Source organism: Pyxicephalus adspersus, chromosome 12 (assembly GCF_032062135.1).
Source record: "Pyxicephalus adspersus chromosome 12, UCB_Pads_2.0, whole genome shotgun sequence".
NCBI lineage: Eukaryota > Metazoa > Chordata > Amphibia > Anura > Pyxicephalidae > Pyxicephalus > Pyxicephalus adspersus.
Genome location: NC_092869.1, coordinates 35413657 through 35436845, shown reverse-complemented (window position 1 = coordinate 35436845; position 23189 = coordinate 35413657). Strand labels below are relative to the sequence as shown.

The window sequence follows — 23189 nt, the reverse complement described above, 5'->3', positions numbered from 1 at the left end:
AAAGTTCTACAGGAGTGGAAACTTTTTATTTGCCTTTCATGCTCCTTTTGTCATACCTAGCATTGAAAAAAACATTGATGGTTACAAAGGTTGGAAAAGGTTTCTAATAATGGTCATTGATTTGGGTATTACTCAGGCATTGGGTCACAATGAGTGTTAAATGAAGTAATAATATAAATATTTTATTTGTAAGGAACCTCCTTCTATCTTCATCATTCCACTCCCTAAATTTAGAAATGTTTTTAATAGTAAACATAGAATGTTCACCATGGACGCAGGAACTGCTGCTATAGGTTTCTATTAATAGGACATTGGACATTTACCAAAAAAAAAAAAAAAAAAGCCGACCAAATAATTAAAAAAACACAATTTACCAGGCAATGAGAATATAATTAAGACACCTCATTAAGACAAACGAAAATATGGGTAGATGTGGAAAATAGGGGCTTTGATATAAAAAAAAAAAAAAAAAAAGAATCAGTTATTTTTTACACAGCTACCATTTGTGTGTTATTAGCATTTCTGTTTATTAGTAATACAACCCTGGACTCTCTTGCAAACACAATTATACCATATTTAAAATGTGGGAAGTACTAAATTTAGTGCTCGTCTGACGGTTTTATTTCTACAGATATAGAAGGAATATGTTGTCTGATCTGTAAGACTGTTCATACTGTTTGGTACATTTATTTATATTGCTTATATTATTTACTCTGTTAATATTGCTTTTGCTATGTCCAAATAATGCACTTGGAACACTTAATGGTTTGGTTGCTCTAAACTCTGTTGTACACAAATTAAGGTCTGTGTTGTTATGGGCCATTTTTCCTTTAGATAATCTGCTTCAGTGTCTCTTATCTGATGGGGAAACTACATATTTGTAGTCTCTGAAGTGCAATGCAAACAAATGACTTGTCATAAATTATATTTCTACAATGAAGTACATTTTCCACATCTCTAAAGAGCTAAAGTATCAGTGTTTTCTAGTACATAACTAAATGTATTGACTTGATGGACATCTAGAAAATCTGTCATTACCAACTGAAGCCATTCAAAGCAGTAATGTACGGTAGCTGAAAGCTTTCTCAGTTTTGCAACAAGTTCAGAAAATCTTTTGTGCCAAAATATGCTAATGCATTAATTTCCCTGTAAGAGAACACTCATAATAGAGCCTTTTTTCCAACAAAACATCAACAAGTACAACTCAAACAAATAATAGCCTTTAGCAATCACTTCTTCGATTCCATGAAACAGCCTCTCACAGTATATAAAAAGGTGAATAAAGCCATTACGACAAGACCCAGGAAAATTAGCTTTGACAAGGAAACACTTCAATAATGTATGCAACATTTGCGATGCTGATCTGTTTATGCATCAAGGAAAATTCTTAACACCTAGCTAACCAGTAGGTATAAGGACTTAAGCACAGGTGTTTAATGTCTGTGACAATTAAAGTAAAGCTACGTACACACTTCCAATTATTATCGTTGGAAAACGAACGACGAACGATCCTGCACGATATATACGAACGATCGTATAGCACCGATCCTGCACATAGAGATAACGACACGATCGTTCGTAGATATTGTACACACAATAGATACGATCGTTTGAGCGATAGAGGAACTATGTGCACGACAGGAAAGTGAACGAACGTTCGTTCATTACGCATGCTCAGATCATGGACGATCAACGAACGACCGTACACACGAACGATGTTCAACGATCGTCGTCCAATCCGAACCGCCGGTCCGGTCGTTCGTTTCCAACGAGTTTCCTCGTTCGTCGGCGTCGTTGGTTACTTTTTTACGAACGATTTTTTGCCCAATCGATTGTTCGTCGTTCGATTGGAACAATAAAAATTGGAAGTGTGTACGCACCTTAAGGCATATAGCTAGTTTGGCGTTTTAGGCCAAACTCCAACTTCCCCAAAAACCTGGCCTTTTTACCTTCTCATTCCTACAACTTAATTTCAATAAAGTAATTTTAAAGTATGCGTCAACATCAAAAAATGTATCCTAGTTTAGGATAATATGGGGGGGGGGGGGTTAAACTTTAAATTGTCAGTTTTTTTTTTTTGCTATCTAGGGCTCCATTAATACACCCATTCAATTTTTTGTGATTGTTTCCAGTGACAAAACGGATAAGTGCAAGTGCAAGTATACAAGGCAAGACGACTGTTCTGTTCTATGGAGATTTTAGCCTTCTCATACTCTGTTGAATGCATTTTAAATTTTTTTACTATGTTGCAGTTAGATAGTTCCCCCTTTTTTCTGTCTGGTAAAATGTGGTCAGTGTGACAAAAATGAAGGGAGGATCTTCTAAGGGGTTAAATCTTTGGATCAGAAAAAAAAAGTTATCTTTCCATTATGAATTGTGAAGGAAGGCTTGAGTATAAACATGAAATCCATTGAGCTGTTTCATGATTTTATTAAGAAAGTTGTAAGAGTTTATAACTCTCTGGGGACTTTGTGGCTCTTTTCTATAACTTTTATTTTAATCACTGTCCAGACTGAAGCTGAGTTTTTATATCCAGGCCAGTAAAAGACAATGCCAGCAGTGACCTTGTACAAGATAATGCGGACCTCAAACACGAAACACGAAAAGATACTATGCAAGGACATTAAGAATAAAAATGTGACATGTAGATATGGCAACATTAATACCAAGCAATTACCATTTAACATAATAACATCTGCATATAAGAAACCCATACATTCAACAAAACTAAAATAACATTCTCCTGGTTGAGAATGTTAATTTATGTTATGTTAATGTTAATGTTAATTAGAAACACTAATTAAAACACGCAAGACTTTTCAGGCCATATTCCTTTATACTTCTACCTCTTTGTATTTCTTTGAATTACTTACTTACAACCTTCTCAAAATCACAGGTTTTTATATTTGATCAGCCCAGGAAAGGGTAAATAATTTTTTATTGAAGTTGCATAGTGGTTTAGTGAAATTAACAAAGCAAACGTGTGTAACAAATAGTAATTGCATTAGGTAATTACCTGTTTAAGTCCCAAGCGGTAAGCCACTATTCGGTCCACAGCGTCTGGATTCATCTGTGTCCACTGTAAACTGTATGAGTAGACACTGGCTTTGCTCTGCCATAATGGATTGTAAGTGTCATAGTAAAATTCTGGAGGGTAGGCCTTCCCTACAAAGAAAAGTTATTACTAGAGTCATTAATACAAATACACAGTGGAAGATAATAGGCATACCAGGCATGAACGTTTGGCCCTTGATTCACCATACTGCAGTGCCTCCGTCGGCCAAACTCTGCACATCACTTGACACTTTGTATCAGACAACTATGTGAATTTATAATCATTCTCACCAGTGATGTATTCCTATTAGGATATTCAGACACCTACTACAACTTTAAACGCTCTCAGCAAATCTCCTGAGGTATACGTCAGGCGAAACGCATCGCGATACAAGACGTTACCTCACCTGTGATTCTTATAATTAGGGATACTCTGTCTAGTGATTACACCTCCCATGAAGTTGTTAATGGGAATAAACAATACTATTTTGTATACACATAGGCTACACAAACATATGTGCTATATATATTATGCCGCAACTTAATACACCTATATTTGCCATAAGAAAACTCCTGCTTCTTCTGTCTCATTTTATAATTATTACTTGATTTTTTGAGGGTAGGCAAAACACTTAAACTTTTGGAGGATGGAGGTAGCCCACCTTCACAACTTCTCCTGTTTGTGTGCCATAATTCTAATCCATGCTCTGTGATAGTCATTAGGAAACTTCTGTTTGACTTTGGGATTATGTTCCCACTATCCATTTAAATTCTATTTGGGCTCAACAGAAAATATATATTTTAAGTAATTTTATATGCACAAATTAGGCTAATATATTAATAATCAAGGATCCTTAATGAGCCAACAAAAACCTGCCTTGTGGGACAACGCAGTGGCAAGGAACATGCTGTTGGGGTTTTCTGTCTATGGACCTGTGTATCTGGTCCTTCAAAACATTTTTTTTAAATATTTAATTATTATTGAATTAAAAAGGCAGCATAGAGTTAAAAAACAGTCTGAAATTGTGACAAGCCACAAACAAAGCAAAATTACTGATACTGTGCACTGTTTGTAGGTTGGTAATGTCTTTTAACACTTTTTTTTTAGATTTAAAGTTTAAAAACAGAAAAAACAATTATAATACATTGAGTTGATTTCTCTGTCAAGTTTACTGCAGGTTTCAAATCCAATCTATTCACTTTTTTCTTTTGATTTTCTCTTGTTTAAAAATCTGTATTATTTTACATTATAATTTACTAAAGCAACCAATAATCCACTTTTCCAAACTAATTCTGGAGTACAGCGCCATCAAAATAAACGGCGCCTCCAGAGTAAATTTAAAAATGCGTTCCAAAATCCATGCCAGAAATCAGAAGGAACCAGATTATCAATGGCTGGATTTTTGAATGTCAACCTGTATAATAAATAAATACATTAGTATTATTATGTCACTGAATCACTCCTAATGCAGTTCACCTTTCTACCTTTAACCTCTATTCTGTTCTATGTCTTTATTACACTAGGCCTAAATAACCATGCAGTGGCTAGCTGGTAGTTGACCAACACCCTCTCAACCCTAGCTCACCCTCAATACCCCTGGAGGCATCAAGAGGAAATACCTTATTGGATTTTGAAGGCACCTACTAGATATTTTTACAACTACAGTTTATTAAATCTTTGCAAAAATCAGTTTGCACAGAAAGCACACATATATAATTTACATTCACAGAATTCACCTCTTCAGCAATAGCATTCACGGAATTCACCTCTTCAGCAATTGCAAGACCAATGCATCCTAATTCAGTTACAATGTTGTATAGTATACATACTTTACCATTTAATCACCCAATCATGGTTATGAAGTGCCAGCCCCTGAATGAATTAAAGCATGCAAGCCTTGACTGGACAGGAAAGGTATTAAACCTTTGCCTCTAGGGGTAGCTAGGCTTAGAGAGGGCATGAATGAAACACTATTAATAATTAAAGTTAAAGGTATGGTGATGGGGTGACTTTAGGTAAACTGTAGACAGATCCAGGATTACAAGTTCATGATGCTAAAATAAAAGGGGCTGCCTTTCTCGGTTTCCCAGTAAAGCCTTCTAGGATAAGCAGAACAACATTTTAGGTTTGTAATATTTTTCCAGCCCATAAACCCTGAATAAGTATGTGTACATTGCAACCTATGAACTAATGTGTGTCCATGAAAGTATAAATTGTACAAATTACACTTTTTTCTGATATCCTCCCTGTTAACATTCATCTGAATTGCTTTTCTTATAAACTGATCAAATTGCATCCTACTATTATGGTAAAAGCACAGAGTTCTTCTAGCATTAAATTAATGTGAAATATTATTTCAAATTAGAGAGACAGAGTCTAGCTTGTGCATTTGGGCTTACTAAAAGCTGAATACATTCAAAGAGAAAATGCTACTGAACAGGATTTTCCACTTATCACCTGAACAGCCTGGACTTAAAAGCTTTTGTAATGTATTACATGGGCACAGACAAGTTGTGATTTACTGAACAAACAGCTAGAACTGTTCACTTAGGTATAATGCTTATTACCAAATTTACACTCTAAATTTGTATAGGGAGAAAGCTGCCATTAACAAGCTAAGCTAGAGTCAGGCCTATTCATTTCTCAAGGGTCCTTTATTCTGAAGCAAAAAGAATTATGGGTATGCAATAACAAGGCCAAGTGGCCTCCACAAGATATTCTTCCATTAACTAACATGAAACGAAGGAAGTTGGGGGGATTATCAAGGCAATAAGGATTTTCTTACAAAAACAGGTTGTGGTATTTAATGGTATATTTGATTAGTATTTGACTTCTAATGAATATCCTGGAAATCTTCTACTAAAAATCTAACTCTAGCCAAAACTTTTTGCTAGCCTTGGTTAAATTGTGAAATGGTTACGATCCCTGTCAAGGTTTGTCTGGGATTCTTCCTAATTCCTGTCTATTTGAGGTGTGTAAGATAAAAAAAGAAATAAAAGAACATTATCCCATTTCTATCTCCCTAATAGGTATTGAACAGAATAAAAAGTAAAGGAAATTCACCCCCACCCACACCATCAACAGGCAGAAATGAAAACACATTTCCTAGCAGAGTGGGGAAGATTTAGATTTAGGATTTTATTACTGCATAGTATTAGAACAAAACAATCAGTGATTAGTGGATTGAAACCAACCACTCCCCGGTTTATTACACCAATAGAAAAACAGAGTTTACAGAATTGTTTGGGACTTTTCGTGGTATTGCATAGATACACATTCGTACATTGCTATTAAAAATGAAATAGTTTTAAAAGCAATATACTAATGAGTATCTATGCAAAACCACAAAAAAGTCCCAAAACAATTCTGTAAACTCAGTTTCTCTTTAGGATTGTATTACTGCAGTTTTTTTTAACAATACAAGAAGAATAATCCTCTCCTTGGGGACACAGTAATTTTGTTTTTTAAATCCTAATGGGGATACTGGTTGCTTTCAAAACCCTGTATAAGGTTTAAGCCTTTACTCATGCAAAACTGAAAAGAACAATGTCAGAGTTAAAGTTTTAGTTTCATCATCCAATCAAACACAAGCACCCCGTGGGAACTTCTTAAACATATATGCGTTCATAAAGTAGGAAATAGGACATTCAATAAACATTTACTGGTGATGAGTCAGTCACTGCTATTTAAAACACATATCCCTGAAACATTCACCTGTAGTGATTTTTTGGTAAATGTTAGGTTAAAGACCAAAGAAAAATCTTGAGGCCCTGAATTTTCTTGAGGCCTACCATCTTCTGCTGAGTTTTTGAGTGTTTTATGAGGTTTTATGAATAAATAGGAGGAAAGAAAAATCAGCTCAACCGTGTCTGCTATATGACTATTACATAATTTAGTTAAAAAAAAAAAAAAAAAAGATTCTTTTAGAAATGTTATTGAAATATAACAGTTTTTTTCCAGTGCTCTACATTGTTAACCAGTGCTACGGCACATTTGTTTTTTTATGTAGAGTGTAACAGGAGAAAAAATGACAGCATCTGACTTTCTGCAAAGTAACCGGTACAGCAGTTTTCATAAACGTTCCCTGATGTCTTTACAAAAATACTTACAACAACGTTTGTCTCTGAAGTATCGTCACATAATGAGAATGTATTTATAGCTTTGCTTAACCTTCAGTTACTCCGAAAATCTGACTTTAACTCAAGATCAAAGAGGAAAAAAATGACTTTCTGCAGAAAACATGTCCTTATTTAGCATATTATAAGTGCCTGCAGCACTACAGCGCTGGTGTGATTCCTGACAAGGAGAGTAACAAATGCAGTTTGATCAGCAACAGAGTGGTAATGCTGAAGGCAGTAGATTCTCCTCTGCTTCCCTCTCTCTATGCACAATATTTCCCCTTTCCCTTTTGTCACACTCTCTCCTCCTCTATACCTCTCCGATTTACCCTTCTTACTAGGCGGCTAAGTCTAAGTCCCAAGTCTACACACTTATCCCCACTTTTTAAAAGTGGCAAAAAGGTAGAAACTAGTACCATATTACCAAAAGGTCAGCTTATCATAAATATGGCTTTAGTAAACTGTCCACTGAAAAAAATGACAATCTTGTTGATAAATTCATAAATAGGCCCCTATTACCCTGAATTTTCCAATTTTGTACAAGGAACATTTTGTTGTTTTAGATTTACTTGCAAATGGTTGGGGATTCTTTGCAGTGTGCAAGTGAATAACCTCATTCAGGTAAAAACCTACCTCACCCTTTTCTCCCAAAAACCTTTTTACTCATGCATCTACTTCTATTTTTACCATTTCTGCATATAAGAATTTCTCCTGTACTAATCTTTCCTTTCCTCTCTATCTCTATAACTCTCCCCCTTCTCCATTTCCCTGTTGCTTTTATTCATATTTCCCCTCCTCTTAGTGAGACCTCCTGTCCTAGATAGTTCCCTTTTTTCCCAAGAGCCCTTCATCTCTACACTCATCTTGTAGGTTGTCTCTAGGTTGCACATTTGTATCCTGAATTTAATGACCTCCGTTAAGTTCCTCTTCTTTTTTTCTACATTCATACATTTCCCTTCTTTCCACTGCCCCCAATTCGTCCCTTCCCCTAGTTACACTTGCATCTTCCTTCCTCTACTATGTGTTTTTGTCTGTGCCTTTATCCCCCTTCTTCCCAGATCTCTTCTTTTCTCCATCTCCAATTTTCTCTCCCGCTCAGTTTCATTGCTTTTTTTTAAAAATAATAAAAAAATAAAACTACACTGCAATATAATTTGTGTGTAAGGCTTGTAGGCACTTTAATTCTCTAACAAACAATCTAATTTCTTCTAAACCCATTAGGTACCCGTTCCCAAACCACAAATCTGCGAGCACTCTGCTAAGTTCACCAACATTTCAAACACAGCGGCTGCAGCCTGTCATTAATTTCCTTTACACAGCTAATACATTTCAGCAATGTCTGCCGTTATCCACATGTAATATCAATTTATCTCCTAATTGCTCTCAATTTATTGCTTATCATGCTAAACATCCCTCCAGATATTCTGCCTTCATGCTAGGTCGCAAATTACAAGTGGAACAAATGACTCCAAATAATGTTATATATTAGATATAATTTAAGAGTGACCCTAAAAAAATCCAATTTTCTGAGAAGGATAATGTCTCCAGTAGTATTTTTTCTCCTGATGTTGTAGTTTAGCTTTTACTGCCTGTAATAAAAATTATATTTCTGTCTATTCTTCACAATGTTTTACTTGTATCATTACAGCTACTTCTTTTTACATACTAAAACATACAATTCTGTGTCATTGTGCCTTTCAAAAAAGTATACAGACTGGAATCTTAACATTTGTCCTGAGCAAGGAAGTTAATGATTATAAATCACATTTTTAGTATGACATTTTAAAGACTTTTTCGTCTTTAAAATGTCATACTAAAGTCGGATTTGGGTCTGTTTAATTCAAAATTCCAGTCAAACTGATACATATACAGATTAAACTTTTACTTGACAATTTTGAATTTAGTAAGTGCACATATATAGTACCAAAGCACAATGATGACGTAAAGAATTTTTAGTTCTACAAGTTCAGTAACACTGTCTGATTTTTTATTATTTTTTTAGCCACCAACATAACTCCTACATCTTTATAGAGTAATAATGGCAAGCTTTATTTTCAAGCTGATTTCCAAACAAAAATCACAATAGAGTATTTGTCATATCTATCATTATTAAGAGTCAGAATTCTGCTGTGCATTCTTCTCATTCGTAAAGTGCATCTGTGCCAAGGTGAACATTAGACCATTTACATGCTTTTAAATACAGTTAATAAGCAATCCCTGACCATTGTAGCTGCTTTAACTGTGAAGTTATTTCTTTTAGCCTTCTCGCGGATCATAACAAACACTCGATAGCCAGGTTACCATGGGCTTGTAACCTTTGCTTACATTAGATTGCTGGTAGCATGCCAGGGTCTGTTCAGCATAGGAAAAAAGCTAAGCTTGAGTTGTGTTTTTTTATTACACTCAAACTCCTTTTGACCTGAAGGTACCTTTAAGGATTGATTTGTTCTATTGATTTCCAAATACATACAACTCAGAGCTCACTTTAAAATCCTTCTGACTCCACCTAATATCCCTATGCTGATTTCCAGTTGTTTGCTCAAGCACATCTCATTTTCTGCAAATTACCCCTTCTCCATTTAAGTTGCCTCTTCACACTATCACCATCAAGATCTCTAATGTGCCTCTTGTTTTGAATCCCCTTTCTCTTGCCCTTTGAAAATGTTTAGCACTTCAAACACGCCTAACAATATTTTCTATTCTATTCCTATACCATTTCACAAGGCTCATTTGGTTATTTTATGAAATTGATACGCATATTGTGCATTTCTGTGAGCTATTCCCAGTGTCTTTACCACCATCTATGACTCACATAACCTAATGAAAACAAAAATTAATCCAGAAATGCTGGTCAGAAAAAAATGAATTTATTATTTGTAAAATCCTACCTGTTACAAGGAAACTGCATCGTCCTGATCCAGCTTCATTAATTATACTACAGTTGTATGTTCCATAATGCTCCTTGGCATGAATAGCGATAGTCAGCTCTGTGTAATCTTGAGAGTCAAACTGCCCCTTCTCTAGCAGCTTGTTCCCCAGTCTCCATTCATACATGAGAACTTTGTTTGGATATGCTCGCAAGACTCGGCAGTTCATACTAACGCTGGCCCCAAGTCCTTTTCTTATCTCCTGAAAAGTGGGCTCCACAGCAGGTGGGTCTGAAAAAAAAAATAGGAAATCTGTTTTTAAAGAAAAAGAATTATTTTAAACAAGAGCTAATTGGTCAGCATAGAACAAATGCCCCTCCTAAAGATTATAAGACTGGGCAAATATAACACTCTGCAGGAACGTCATTTGTTTTATGCTGACCAATAAGCTACAGGAATGTAGACACAATATGATGCATTCCCAAAGTGAGGTCCATCCCCTTTTAGCGGTTACAAAAAAATTATAATAATTTCCCTCTATTCTTGTTCTGGTGAGAGAGTTTAATCTTGCATTGACACTTCAGGTTACATTGATGTTTTCTAGACTAGGGTAAGTAAGCCTGTATAAATTTTTAAAAGAAGTAACCCAACTTGCAATAATAGTGAACAATTGGAGTATGCAGCTTTGTCAAACAATCTTTAGAATGGTAAAGCATATGACACACCTTTAAAACTGCAAAGAGAGAAATATAGTGGAGTTGCTGCTCCCTACCTTTTTAAAATGCTTGTTATTTGGCATTTATGCTGATCCATTGGCATTAGAGTACAACTACAGCTAACACTGTCTTTCATAAAACGAATGTACTATTTCAGTTTTCCTTTCACTTATTTATCACAAATATTAAAAATAAATATTTGAGCATCTTTTGTTCCATTTGGTTTCTTACTTTCATTTATGGCTGTTCTGGATATGTATGTGCATACTGTTTTATTTGTTTTATGTCTGGAGGGAGGTTTTCTAACATTCCTTATACACCACCTTGATTGATTCCCAGACAATACAATGCAATTCCCTTGTAACAGCGAAGAGAAGCTCTGAGGCTTAACTCCTCGCCACACTTGTCACAGATCTGCTCAAATACTTTCAAGAGAACACCAAGAAGTGCTTATACTTCTAAATGGAACTTCTCAAATCAATTAGTGGGTGGTAGTGTACCAGCTGATGACTTTTCTATTGTCTGGAAGCTATGGTTGTAATAAGTAACATTAATTTAAAAAGCTTACACTTTGCAGGTCATTAATCTCTGCCTGGCATTGTACTCTCCTCTAGGAAGACAGGAGAGGCCATCCAGACTATTCGAAAACAACTTTCTTTATCTTCTTTTCCAGGCCAAAAAAAAAAGAAAGTAAGCTGTGAAGTTCAAGCTCAGGTTAATGCGTCTGAAGAGGCATAAAGTCTACAAGTTTCTGCGGTCTTGGTATTGGCAATAACGCATTATGGGCTGGCTTTTCCATTCACAGAGGTTGGACGGACCCCAGATAAAAAAAAAAAGCACAATGAAATTTGGCACTGCAATGCTTTGTGTGCCGTATACAATGACAGCTGAGAAATGGAAGGCAGAGAATTAGAGCATCAGGAAAAGCAAAATTTCGGACATAAAAAGGTCCATGAAATGAGCGGAATGTTTGTAAAGAACCCTTCGATGATAGGGATGTATAATATCCAATTCATTTTACAGCCATATTATCTGTTCTTGGCAAAATATTGCACAGGAGAGATGTTCAGCTAGCCAGGGGAAACATGATGGTCATTACTTAAAAGAAAATAAAAGTTAAAAAAACTAGTAATGTAACAAGGTTATAAAAAGTCCATGATGTTTAGTCCTAATCTAATACTGCTAATTCAGAAAAGAAAACTAAAGGCAGGTATACTCCCCTGGAGTAACATATCCTTCTATATCTATAGATTTAAGATAAACAAAGCCTCTATGAATAATTAAATCAATATCTGAGGCTATCGTGTTTGACTATTTTTTTGTATATGTAATACAATAAAAGAAATGTGTGGAGCTGACAGAATAAAATTCAGTATTGCACAGTACAGTATACAGTTGTTGGATTTCCCTGAACAGGTAACGAGAAATAGATCTAGTGCTACAAAATTGTTATAAAGCTTGAAGAACCACTCCAGCAAAGGTAATTAACTAAAGCTCGATATTACATCTGAAAAAGCAAACCAGGTCAAGTAAATACCAGGTCAAACAGCTTCACACATCTAAAAATCAGCTTGCTAAAGGCCTAATAGCAAAAATAAGTTGCTTTTATTTCATGAACAAAGAACAGCTAACAGCACTTAATACTTGGTATGCCCTAAAATTGTGTTCTTCGCCATGCAGAATAATAGTGACCAGTTATGGTTTTATGTGCTCTGTGTTACTGACTGCTGATTACTGCAATAATTGTGATTTAGCTGATTTTTTTTCTAAAAGAAGGGATTTGTACAGTATGTTAATATTGCCATATTACCTTCTTTTATGGTACCAGAGTAAAACAATTACTGGTATTTAAGAAAATCTGATTCTAGCTTCACTGCAGTGACTTGGTATGGAAAACACTGAAAAGCTTTTGTTGTGGTGTTAAAAAAATGTATAGTTCATTTTAGTCATCAACCAACTTATTAAAAGCCTAGTGAAAAATGAATTACCTCTCTGGGGTTATAAATATATTCACATACAGAAAATAATGGTCGCTAGAAGATCAGAATGCTAAATTACAATTAAACGATGAGATCATATGGCTTTTACAGATACAAGTGTAACAATTTGTCATATATTATGCTGTGATTAGGCGCATTATGGGTAATACTTTTATATAGTATTCTCAAGTGGAACTAAATGAGATTTATTGAAGCATCCTTAGGAAAAAGATAAAATTCTCTAGTGAATTGTCTTTTAAACTATTGGTTGGGACTTAAATTGGGTTGCAGACCTGTGATGGGCTGTCAAGGGAATGTATAGTAAACTTAACTAAGTTAGCTTTACTATTAAAAAAATCTGAGAGCAATAGCTTATAAACGGGACTATAGGTCCATAAGGACTGGATTATAGCAAACTATTGGGGCCCAGGTGTAAACAGGGCATGTCATTAAATGGCATTGAAAATGGCACTTAATCCTTTTAATATACCTTGGACTTTTATTACCTTGAAAGCTTAGGACAGAAATGAATGTAATTAGACAATTAATGATATAGAGCGCTCTACTCCTCCCCATAAAATTCAATCCTTACTACGCAGTCCTTTTGTTTATTAATAGAACTGACAGCACATGAGCATCGTGCCCTATTTGATTGTTCTGATCTTTCTGCACTTACTCATTTAGACACATGCACAAAGATGGATACTCTAGAAAGAGATTGGGGTATATGATTTATGAATTGCTAGATCATGTTAGACTCCTAACTAAGGAAATGTTCTATCCTTAAGCACTGCTGGAATTTAGGTTCATGAAAAGGACATCATTTAAATTGTTGAATATTAAAAGAGGAGCATCTGAATGTTAAAAATAATTGCTGCATATAAAATTACCCTTATTAACATGAATAAAAAAGTATCAGAAGGTATCTTGAAATTCTGATAAGTATTTTGGGTTAACACACATGTACAAATAAAGCATTATAACAGAGATGGGCCTTGTGTGGAAGGATAAGTCCCATCATGCCCTAAATTTCTAGGTAAAGTTAAATAGGTAAATAGCAACGGCTGCTTCTTTTACTTTGGAAATTTGACACTTTCAGCTGCAAATTCTGGCTGAAACAAGTTAATGCTATTCACATTGCACCAGCCAGGTATCTCTTATTTTTGGGTACTTTAAATGTCCACATAAGTTCAAGAAGTAAATGGCTAAACTTGCCATTATGTCTCTGTTAAATGAAACCTTGCCAAACACAAAGGAAAAAATGTGAGTTTTACTGCCACCTAAATCAACATTGTAATTCATTTCAAATCAGTGAAGAAAGGTGCTTGGTGAAGGTAAGATTTAATTTTGCATCAAACAGCATGGTGTGCACCAGTTTGCTGCACAAGGTCAGATATTGACTTTGTATTTAGATACAACCTCCCCCCCAGCATAAGTAGTATTAAACTATTTAACTATTTGTTTAAAATGTTGAACTCTATCATTTCTGTAAGTAAATTTATAATGAGGGAACAAGAGCTTAGCATGACCCCCTATGTTTTCCCCTCTGCCTCTCTTTTACAGGATGCTGCTTTCCACAAATTGACAAGAGTACTTTAAAGTAACATTGCTAGAACATGCCTCCACTCTAAAACAAGTGTGGGTACCTTTATCAAAAAAATATATATACATTAACGTTTTGATGTCTTTCTGTGCTTGAAACCAGCAAGGTAGGCTTTCCCTGTAAGCACATTTTGCACACCAAGACATCCAAGACTGGGGATACATCTACACCACAGTGCCGACCGCTAGCAGGCACACAATATGCTGTGTTCAGTGTTACAGTGTCAGACATCAATAGAGCTTTTAACCTACTTTTTAAAAATTCCTAAACATTTAAAAATGCTAAATTATTAATTGCGTACACCATGTAAACACGATTCCCAGAATTCTATTTATAATGACATAATCTATGCATCAATACACCCATCTAGTCATGTTCCATAGCTGTGGAAATAATAGAACTTAGGTTTGCAGACAAGTCAAAGTTATTCATAGGCACATCATTAAAAATTGATTCATCCGACTGCTACTCAAGCCTTTTTGGTAGCTGGAGGTTTTTTTTAAAAAAAATACTTAAATATATTTTAAAATGTCGCTTGTCTGTTTTTTTTTTATTTATTTTTTAAGTGTACCCATTAAAGTTGCCTTATTTGCAACCATGGCACTTTAGCAAAGTTGAATATGACAACACCTGCAATGTGTGTAGGAGAAACTAAACTTACTTTGCATTACCAAATCAAATTGTCCAGTGTGGCCCTTGACTACCACCATGTACACAAACCATTATTGTCTATTATTTGTGTTTTGCGTCTGATATCTATTGAGTTACCAGGAGAATCACCAAGCTGAAACAAGCATGACTGTTTAGAAGGTCTGATTTTTCCAACTTTATGTTTAATTAGAGTCAAAAGTGGTGGCTAAGTCAGAGCATAAGCTCATAAGCAGTCTTTAGAAGGGTGCTTGGAAAAACATTGTAAAGGAGCAGTGCTGTACCAAATAAAGTGACTTTTGGTGATCACTTAAATCTCCCTAGCAGTCATTCATATTACTCCCAGAGCAGTTCCCTTAGAAAACGTGTTCTAATTGGACGAATGCCCTCTAAATTTCTGTTCCAGTGAAAACTTAAAATCCAAAAACTGCCATTGGTTTGTGTCCTAGTGATAATGGTTGAAAGGACAAAGCAGAGTAAGATACACCAGGGAAGGGTGTACAAACCAAAATTAAATTTAAAAAAATATATATACTTTAAGGCTTTCACCACACCATAACTGGATAATAATATAAACAAAATCATAATATACATAGAAGGTGGGTGGGATACCTTCAAAATAAGATTTGAACATATATATAATGTATGAGCATGCTAGAATTAATGATTTTTATATTCTGTACTAAAAAGATGCAGTTTCCTTGTATTGGTCTATTGAAATACAATGTAAATAAATTACAAAGACAGATAGAAGTCAACTGAAAGGGATAAATACACCTAAGTCGAAAATCTTGGAGCTTCATATCCATCCAGATGGACATACAAGCTCTGGCATTTCTCCTACCAGATTTAAGATTTTTAGCTTAGTTCACACTGTGCACTCCCTGCATTTCGACTCACTGTCAAAAATAATTCAGAGATTTCATATCAAAGCCATATGAAATTCTAATTTTACATTTGTCTCAGATGGCCTGCAACATGGCACCCTTCCTTCGCCCTTTAAGTGATGCCATTCAGTCTGCCTTTCTCTTAATAATTTCGGCAGATGCAATCAATTAAGATAAATTAGGACCGTGCAAGTTGTCATTTCGAGAGCTGAACAGTAAATGTGATTGGCGACGTTTAACCCCCAAAGATAACATCGGTATTATAAGCAGACAAAGAATACAACAATTAAATTAGCCAATATCTTTTTTTTTTTTTTTTTGCTAAAAAAAAGGGTTTAGTTACAGTTTCACAGTTTACAAAACAGAATTCAGCCTTGTAAAATACACAAATACACATTTTAAATTATTTTTTTAACATAATTGAACAGGCAGACAGTACATACAACTAAAGGTTAAGCCAGGTGTTTGGCTTTCAGTCTAAGTCAATTTGGACCAGTGAAAACAGTCAAACATCACAAACATTTGGTGATCAGAATCAGGCCCAGAGTGTCCTTCCCTATTGGCTTTTACTTCAATTCAGTTAACTTTTTACTATGTTTCAATAGGATTTAAATCAGGGCTTTAAGTAGGCCAGTCACACTTTACCCCAATGCAGAATTTGTAGTTACTTTGTGATACATGATGTCCTTGCCCTAAAGCAGAAAAGAAACTCACCACTATACTTCATATTTGATACAAGGTTATTTCTCTTGAAATGTTGTTTACTGTTTCAAAAGGTTTTTTTATTTTATGTCAAACTGCAAACTATAATTGTAATCAAGTAGTGTTGTTGTCGAATTCGGGTCGTCATAATGTTTGACCTGAATATGGCCATACCCTCCCACAATGCCTAGGGGCCTCCCCCATGATGCCTAGGGCCCTCCAATAACAGCAGGGATGCTCCCCTCCATTTTTGTTGTGGCAGGCAGACGATTGGCTGTCTGTCACTGCAAGCCACACAGCCAGTCATTGGCCTATATAAGGCCAGGGCGTGCCTGCATTTACCACTCCTGACAGAGATTTGCTAGCATCACAACCTTTCTGTGCTGCTTGGCTTGCTTTGTCAAAGTAAAAAAAAGTGCTTTACTTAGACTGTGTCACACTCACACTATTAGTCAGATAGATTGTTGGATTGTACTGTATTGGTGCAGTCCTGAAATCTACTGTACTCAGATAGGTAGAGTGTTTCACTGTTAGATACATAGATAGATAGATAGATAGATAGTGTGTTAGATACATGCAGCCAGAGGCAGGGTAAAACAAATACAGATATTTCATTCTGCAATCTGCATTTCACTTGCAATCTATCAAAATAAACAGAAACATTTCTGTATTTATGTAAAAAAATACAGATATTTAATTCTGATACCACTTGCTATCAAAATAAACTGATATTTCATCCTGATCCTACTTGCTATCTATCAAAAAAGCCAGAAAAACTTCTGTATTTCTGTAAAAAAAAAAAAATACAGATATTTATTTTTGATACCACTTGCTATCTATTCAAAAGGACAGAAAATTTTATGTATTTCTCTACTAAAAATACAAATATTTAATTATGAATCACACAGCTCCGTTACAAGTGATATAGGCCTCAAAGTAGATAGAGACAGAGGGCCCTGAGGGAGGTGCTCGCGCTAAAAAAATTAGCCAGTTACACAGCTCCATTGCAAGTTATAGACCTCAGAGACAGAGTAGAGGTAGAGGGCCACGAGGGGGAGGAGTAGAAGGAGATGCCGAAGGCTGTGAACGTGCTCTTCCCATCAAGGTGTCCGCAGGCTGTGCAGCAGTTGACGACTAATCAGTACACTCTGCAGAGGGGGTGTTGAAGTCATTGCCGATCCAAGCCTTATTCATTTTAATAAAAGTGATTTGGTCGATATTTTCCGCGGAGAACCAAATCTGCTTGTCATTCACTACGCCCCCAGCTGCACTGAACGCTTTTTCAGATAACACACTTGTGGCTGGGCAGGCAAGGATCTGATTGGCATGTTCTGCCAGTTCCGGCCACTGCTCAAGCTTGGATACCCAGTAGCCCATTGGGTCCTGGCTTTGCAGGTTGCAGATGTCCCATGTAGAGCTCAGGTATTCCTGCACCATGACTGAGTAGCGCTGCTGAGTGTCATTGGCAATTGCTGCACGACTGGCCACTTGCTTTCGCTGAAAAAAAGCCTGCATAGTTTGGCTTAGACAACCTCTACTTATGCTGCCACCCATGCCACCTAAGGCAGTTGTTTGGCTCCCATGGCTGGTGGAACTGCCATAGGGATTCCTGCTGCTGCTGGCAGACGGAAAGGCTGAGCTCAAGTCCCTTACAAGCAATTCTTGGTAGTGCTGCATTTTAGGTCCCCTGTACTGGGGCAAGATGAGTTGTTGTATCTCAGGCTTGTAACGTGGATCCAGTAATGTAGCAATCCACTAGTCGTCAGTCTTTGTTTTTATGTGTTGTGTGCGCAGATCTTTGGCTTTGCACTCCTGCATGAAGGCTGTCATGTGGCTCAAACTCCCCACAGCTGAGGTAATTCTGGACCCACACTCTTGTTGAGATTTCGCTGTAAATCCACCAATCTGGCACTGGCTGTGTACAACCTTCGGAAATGCGCTGACAACTTTCTGGCTTTCAGCAACAGTGGCTGGAGGTCTGGGTAATTCCTAAGGAAGCGCTGTACTATCAGGTTCATGACTTGAGCCAGTAAAGGTACATGTGTGTGTTTTTCACAACGCAGGGCTGCCAGGAGATTGTCCCAGTTGTCACACACGACCTTGCCTGGCTGAAGTCTCTTGGGAGTTAGCCATGTCCTCCTGCTTTCGCAAGGCACTTGAAAGGCCACATGAAAGGGAACAGGCTTGGCGGAATCAACGAGGAAAAAGGACCCTGTTGAGCTTGAGTCTAGTCTGGCATCTGGAGCTGGGTACTGAGCAGTGGGCAGGCGGCAGCAGTAAGAGCAGGAGGAGTAACACAGCCATCCACACTACATCTCAGGGCCCACCGCCACTGTAGGGACAGTGGGAATCTCATTCATCCTTCTACACTGTCAATTAAGGATGATGGCCTCAAGCTGTTACTGCTGCCACCGCCTGCCCAGTACCCAGCTCTAGATGGCAGTTAACAATGCTGTTCACACTCCGTCTCAGGGCCTGCTGCCGCCTCCTCATATTGTTACCTGCTGTCGCCTGCCCAGTACCCAGCTCTAGATGCCAGACTAGACTCAAGCTCAACAGGGTCTTCTTTCCTCGCTGTTTCCGCCAAGCCCGTTCCGTTTCATGTGGTTTCGCTACATAGTAGGTAGGGACAGATTGGAATCTCGTTCATCCATTCATGTCTCCAATAGCTACAGCTTCGACACTGTCCATATAGGTAATGGCCTCAACCTCTAATGCCGTTCTTGCTCCTTCTCAGGGCCCACCGCCTCCTCCTCATGCTGTAACTGATGCCGCCTGCCCAGTACCCAGCTCTGGATGCCAGGTACCAATGCTGTCCACGATCCATCTCAGGGCCCACCACCTCCTCCTCCTGCTGTTGCCACCTGTCAGTACTCCATTCATAAATATGGCATTACAGCCATCTAGGTGGCATTGATGATGCACTACACCCAGCTGTAGATGCCAGTTACCAATGCGGTCCCCGCTCTGTCTCAGTGCCCACTGCCTACTCCTCCTGCTGCAGCCACCTGTCTCTTGTAACTTATACCAGAGCTGTGTAGCTGGCTAATTTTTTTGACTCAAAGACACCCCTCAGAGACCTCTGCGTGTACTCTGAAGCCTGTGTATGGCTTGTAACAGAGGGGTGAAACCTGGTGGCTAATTTTTGGACCAGAGGAACCCCCTCGTGCCCCTCTCTGCCTCTACTCGGAGACCATATAAAATCCGGAATGTTCCCTTGACTGCCCCATAAAATTGCCTTGCCAGCAGCAGAAAAAAGACCTAATTTTTTTTTACTTGTACAGTGTTGTGCAGAGCTGGGGGAGTCTTGACATGTCTTTTAAATGTATTTATAGGCTGTAGAAGCTCTACACAGTCCAGAAAAACAACCCAAATTTTTCCCCCATTGACTTTAATGGAGTTCGAATTCGACGTTCGATCACCTGAATAATTATGCATTATTCGACCGAATAGCGGTTGAACCGAATAGTGAGCTATTCGACTAACACTAATCAAGTATACATGTAGACACAATATGAAGGTGTTCTGGAAGGAAAATTTCCATAATAGTGGCAAAAACAGCAAAAAAAAAACATAGCAGAGTCTCTAACCCCCTTTTTGTTTTTAAATAAAACATTTTGGATGGCATTAAGTCCATATTCTTCCTATCTTCTGTAATTCATGAAGCCTGTCATAAAAGAAAGCTGAATCTAAAAGAGAAACTGTGTTTTCTTAATAATGTAAGTGTTTACAGGCAAACGATTTAACAGGAGCAGGCCAGGAATAGAGAAAGTATTATGGTCCATCACTCTTAGCAATACAAATTTTGTTATTGGCCCACACTGAATAAGTATTTACAACTAATAGCTGAGGGAGAGAGAGTCTTTTTTCATGGTATCTTGCCACTTGCCGTGGTTTCTCCTGATGATTTCTACATCAATATATAGTAATGACATTGAGGTCAGTGGAAGGAACAGATCAGCTTTTCTTTATCTTTTTGATATGGGGAACCCTAAAATAATTTTTAGGTCCCAGGAAAGCCCTGCTATAATTACTATAATTCGTAGCTCACAGTAAATTAGTGTGATGGCCAATGGGAAAAATGTCACTATTACGGATAGTCAAAAAGATCATTGGTGTCCATGGTAATTCACCAGAGAAGTCCAATTGCTCAGGGAGCCCCTAGCAACCTCTAGAGCAGGGATCGGCAAACTCTGGCTTTTAGGCCAGATACGGCCTAGCCGGTAGTTTGTTCCGGCCTGACGCCCCCTGGCCGATCCGGCCTGATGCCAGCCGGCAACCCGCAGCGGAGCGGGAACAAACTACCAGAGCTGCATGTGGCGGCTCCCTTCTCTATTTACCACAGCAGGCGTTAACACTTCCACCGCCGGGGTAAATAGGGAACATTCCCTCTCCTCTGTATGCATTGCAGAGGAGAAGAATTTCCCTTCAGGGGGCGTTCCTGGTGGGGGGGCGAAGCTAATAGGGTGGGACTCGAGAGAAGAGTCTGACCTAGTGTGCTCCTTCCTGCCTACCCCTGAAATGGCCTAGGGGCCAAAACAGTTTGCTGACCTCTGCTCTAGAGGAACCTGATTTCCCATTGGCCATCACTTAAAAACACTGCCCTAGTTCACTGCAAGGAGACAAAGAAAAAGACACTCCCATGATTGGTAAATCTTCTGCCACAGGTTTACCTTTTGTGAAGGACATTGGTCGTAGAAGCACAATATGTTTTCTTTGGAGGGAGCTTTATCATTCATTTTTATTTTAGTAGTAGAGTTACCTTTAGCAGAATGGCTTATAGTTTTTCATTAGGCTGGCCAGTGTTCTTTAGGTTTCTTTTTTTAATCCCATGCATTGTACAATTTTCCTGCATAATAAATCCCATTTGCCCACATATTAACTGTCCCAGTCCTACCAAGATTAGTATGCTTTGCAAATGATCCCGAGCTGTCCCACTTCCTAATAAGTTAATTTTAAGGCACAGAGATATGAAAATTATGTCAGTGCTGATGATATGACATGATTATTAAAATGCAAGCTATGCTCACTGATAATGGAACTGTGGCATATAAATAGCTCCAACGAATTGTTCCTGATAATTTGTGAAACTTATACACGCTTGATTAATGGCACAGCGATATGACTTGACTTTACTTAATCATTTAAATATCAGTTGATATTGACAAAAAAGGAAAGAGTTATGTGACAGTGTCTACAGTTGTGGGCTTGATCATGGGGTGAATTTTAAGTACAGGCTCTGCAGTGTATAAGTGGATAAGACTGCTGCTTTATCAGAATGATAAACTAGATTTCATATTGGTGCATTGTTGATTTGCAGGCTTAGAAAGTCTGGGTGACTCTCTCATGTTGTTTTTTGACACATATTCAGGAATGATCTTGGCCTAACTTGAGCACTAATAGTTTTTTATGGTCAGTATCACCATTGCCATATGGTCTCCTTCATACATCACTGCACTATGCAAACTTGTGGCCCATCTTATTCATATAAATTGGTCAGGTTTGACAGGTCACATGACTGGGCTTTTAGCACTCTTATTTCATTCATTTAGTTTGGCGCACAGAGCATAATGTCATGATTTCTTTTTTTTTAAGAAGGTATATGGCCAAAGTACAGCCATACCAACGTCAGACTAGACTTGCCTTTCTCGAGAACCAGCAATATTATATCCACAGCTCACAGTAAATTGGGTTGGTGTCATCAGGAACAATGCATCGTACATTGCTGGCCAATAGGAAGAATGTTACCCTTACAGATAGCCAAAAAGATCATTGGTGTCAATTAAACTCACCTGGGAGGCAAAAAGTAACCCCTAGCAACCTCAGAAGGAACCTTAGGGTTTCAGAAATCCTGGATTCAGGATAAAGGTAGTTTCTAATTGCAAGAGGTAATTTTAAAAAAGGTCTAACTATTTCTATACCCTATACTGTATTACACAATTATGTAATCTCAATATTGAAAAAAAAAGCAAAATGATTCAAATAAGGACAAACCATCTACTGTATCACAGCTTTCCTATATTAAAAAACAGCTTTGTAAATGCATGCATACAGAAAGAATATGGTGGATTAATATAAAAAAAGTATGAGGACATTTTATTATTATTATAATGAATACACATGGGACTGAATAACATTATATCGAAATATGGGAAAAATTATTTTATACCTATTGGGGCATGTTATTAGAATTATGGGTTTAGATCATTATTATTATGAAATTTAGGAGCAGATTAGCATTATAAGGCTATGTTCAGGCTGTGTTACATTTTTGCAGGAGTTTATCGGTTTTACAATCACCATTGTCAGTGTTACCAGAAGCCAAAGGACTGACTGAGCTCTGCAGGGAGCACCTGGATTAATGTGCTGTCAAAAACAGTTGCACTGTCTGGGGTACTGGGTTGTAGTGTCACGATGACAGGGGGATAAAGATGTTCAGAATCATAGGTGTAATAATAATAATAATAATAATGGGTGCTAGAAAGATGTGATGGCAAAGCGAGTGCTAGGAGTACTGGGTTCCTAATTTGGCCACATTTATTTAAAGCCGTATGTTTGTAAACTGGCAGAGCAACTTTCTCAACTGGGGGGACTATATGTTTACCAGGGGGAGT

General features: G+C 37.4%; 1 protein-coding gene across 1 annotated transcript in view; it reads right to left on the bottom strand.

The window, feature by feature from the left end:
- Window positions 1–23189, bottom strand: part of MDGA2 (MAM domain containing glycosylphosphatidylinositol anchor 2) — a gene marked incomplete at its 5' end in the record, with an annotated part of 377702 nt that overhangs the window by 34624 nt on the left and 319889 nt on the right. Inside the window, 2 exons of the mRNA XM_072428049.1 lie at window positions 3017–3165; window positions 10062–10331. Coding sequence (XP_072284150.1) covers window positions 3017–3165; window positions 10062–10331 — 419 coding nt within the window. The remainder of the gene's footprint in view (window positions 1–3016; window positions 3166–10061; window positions 10332–23189) is intronic.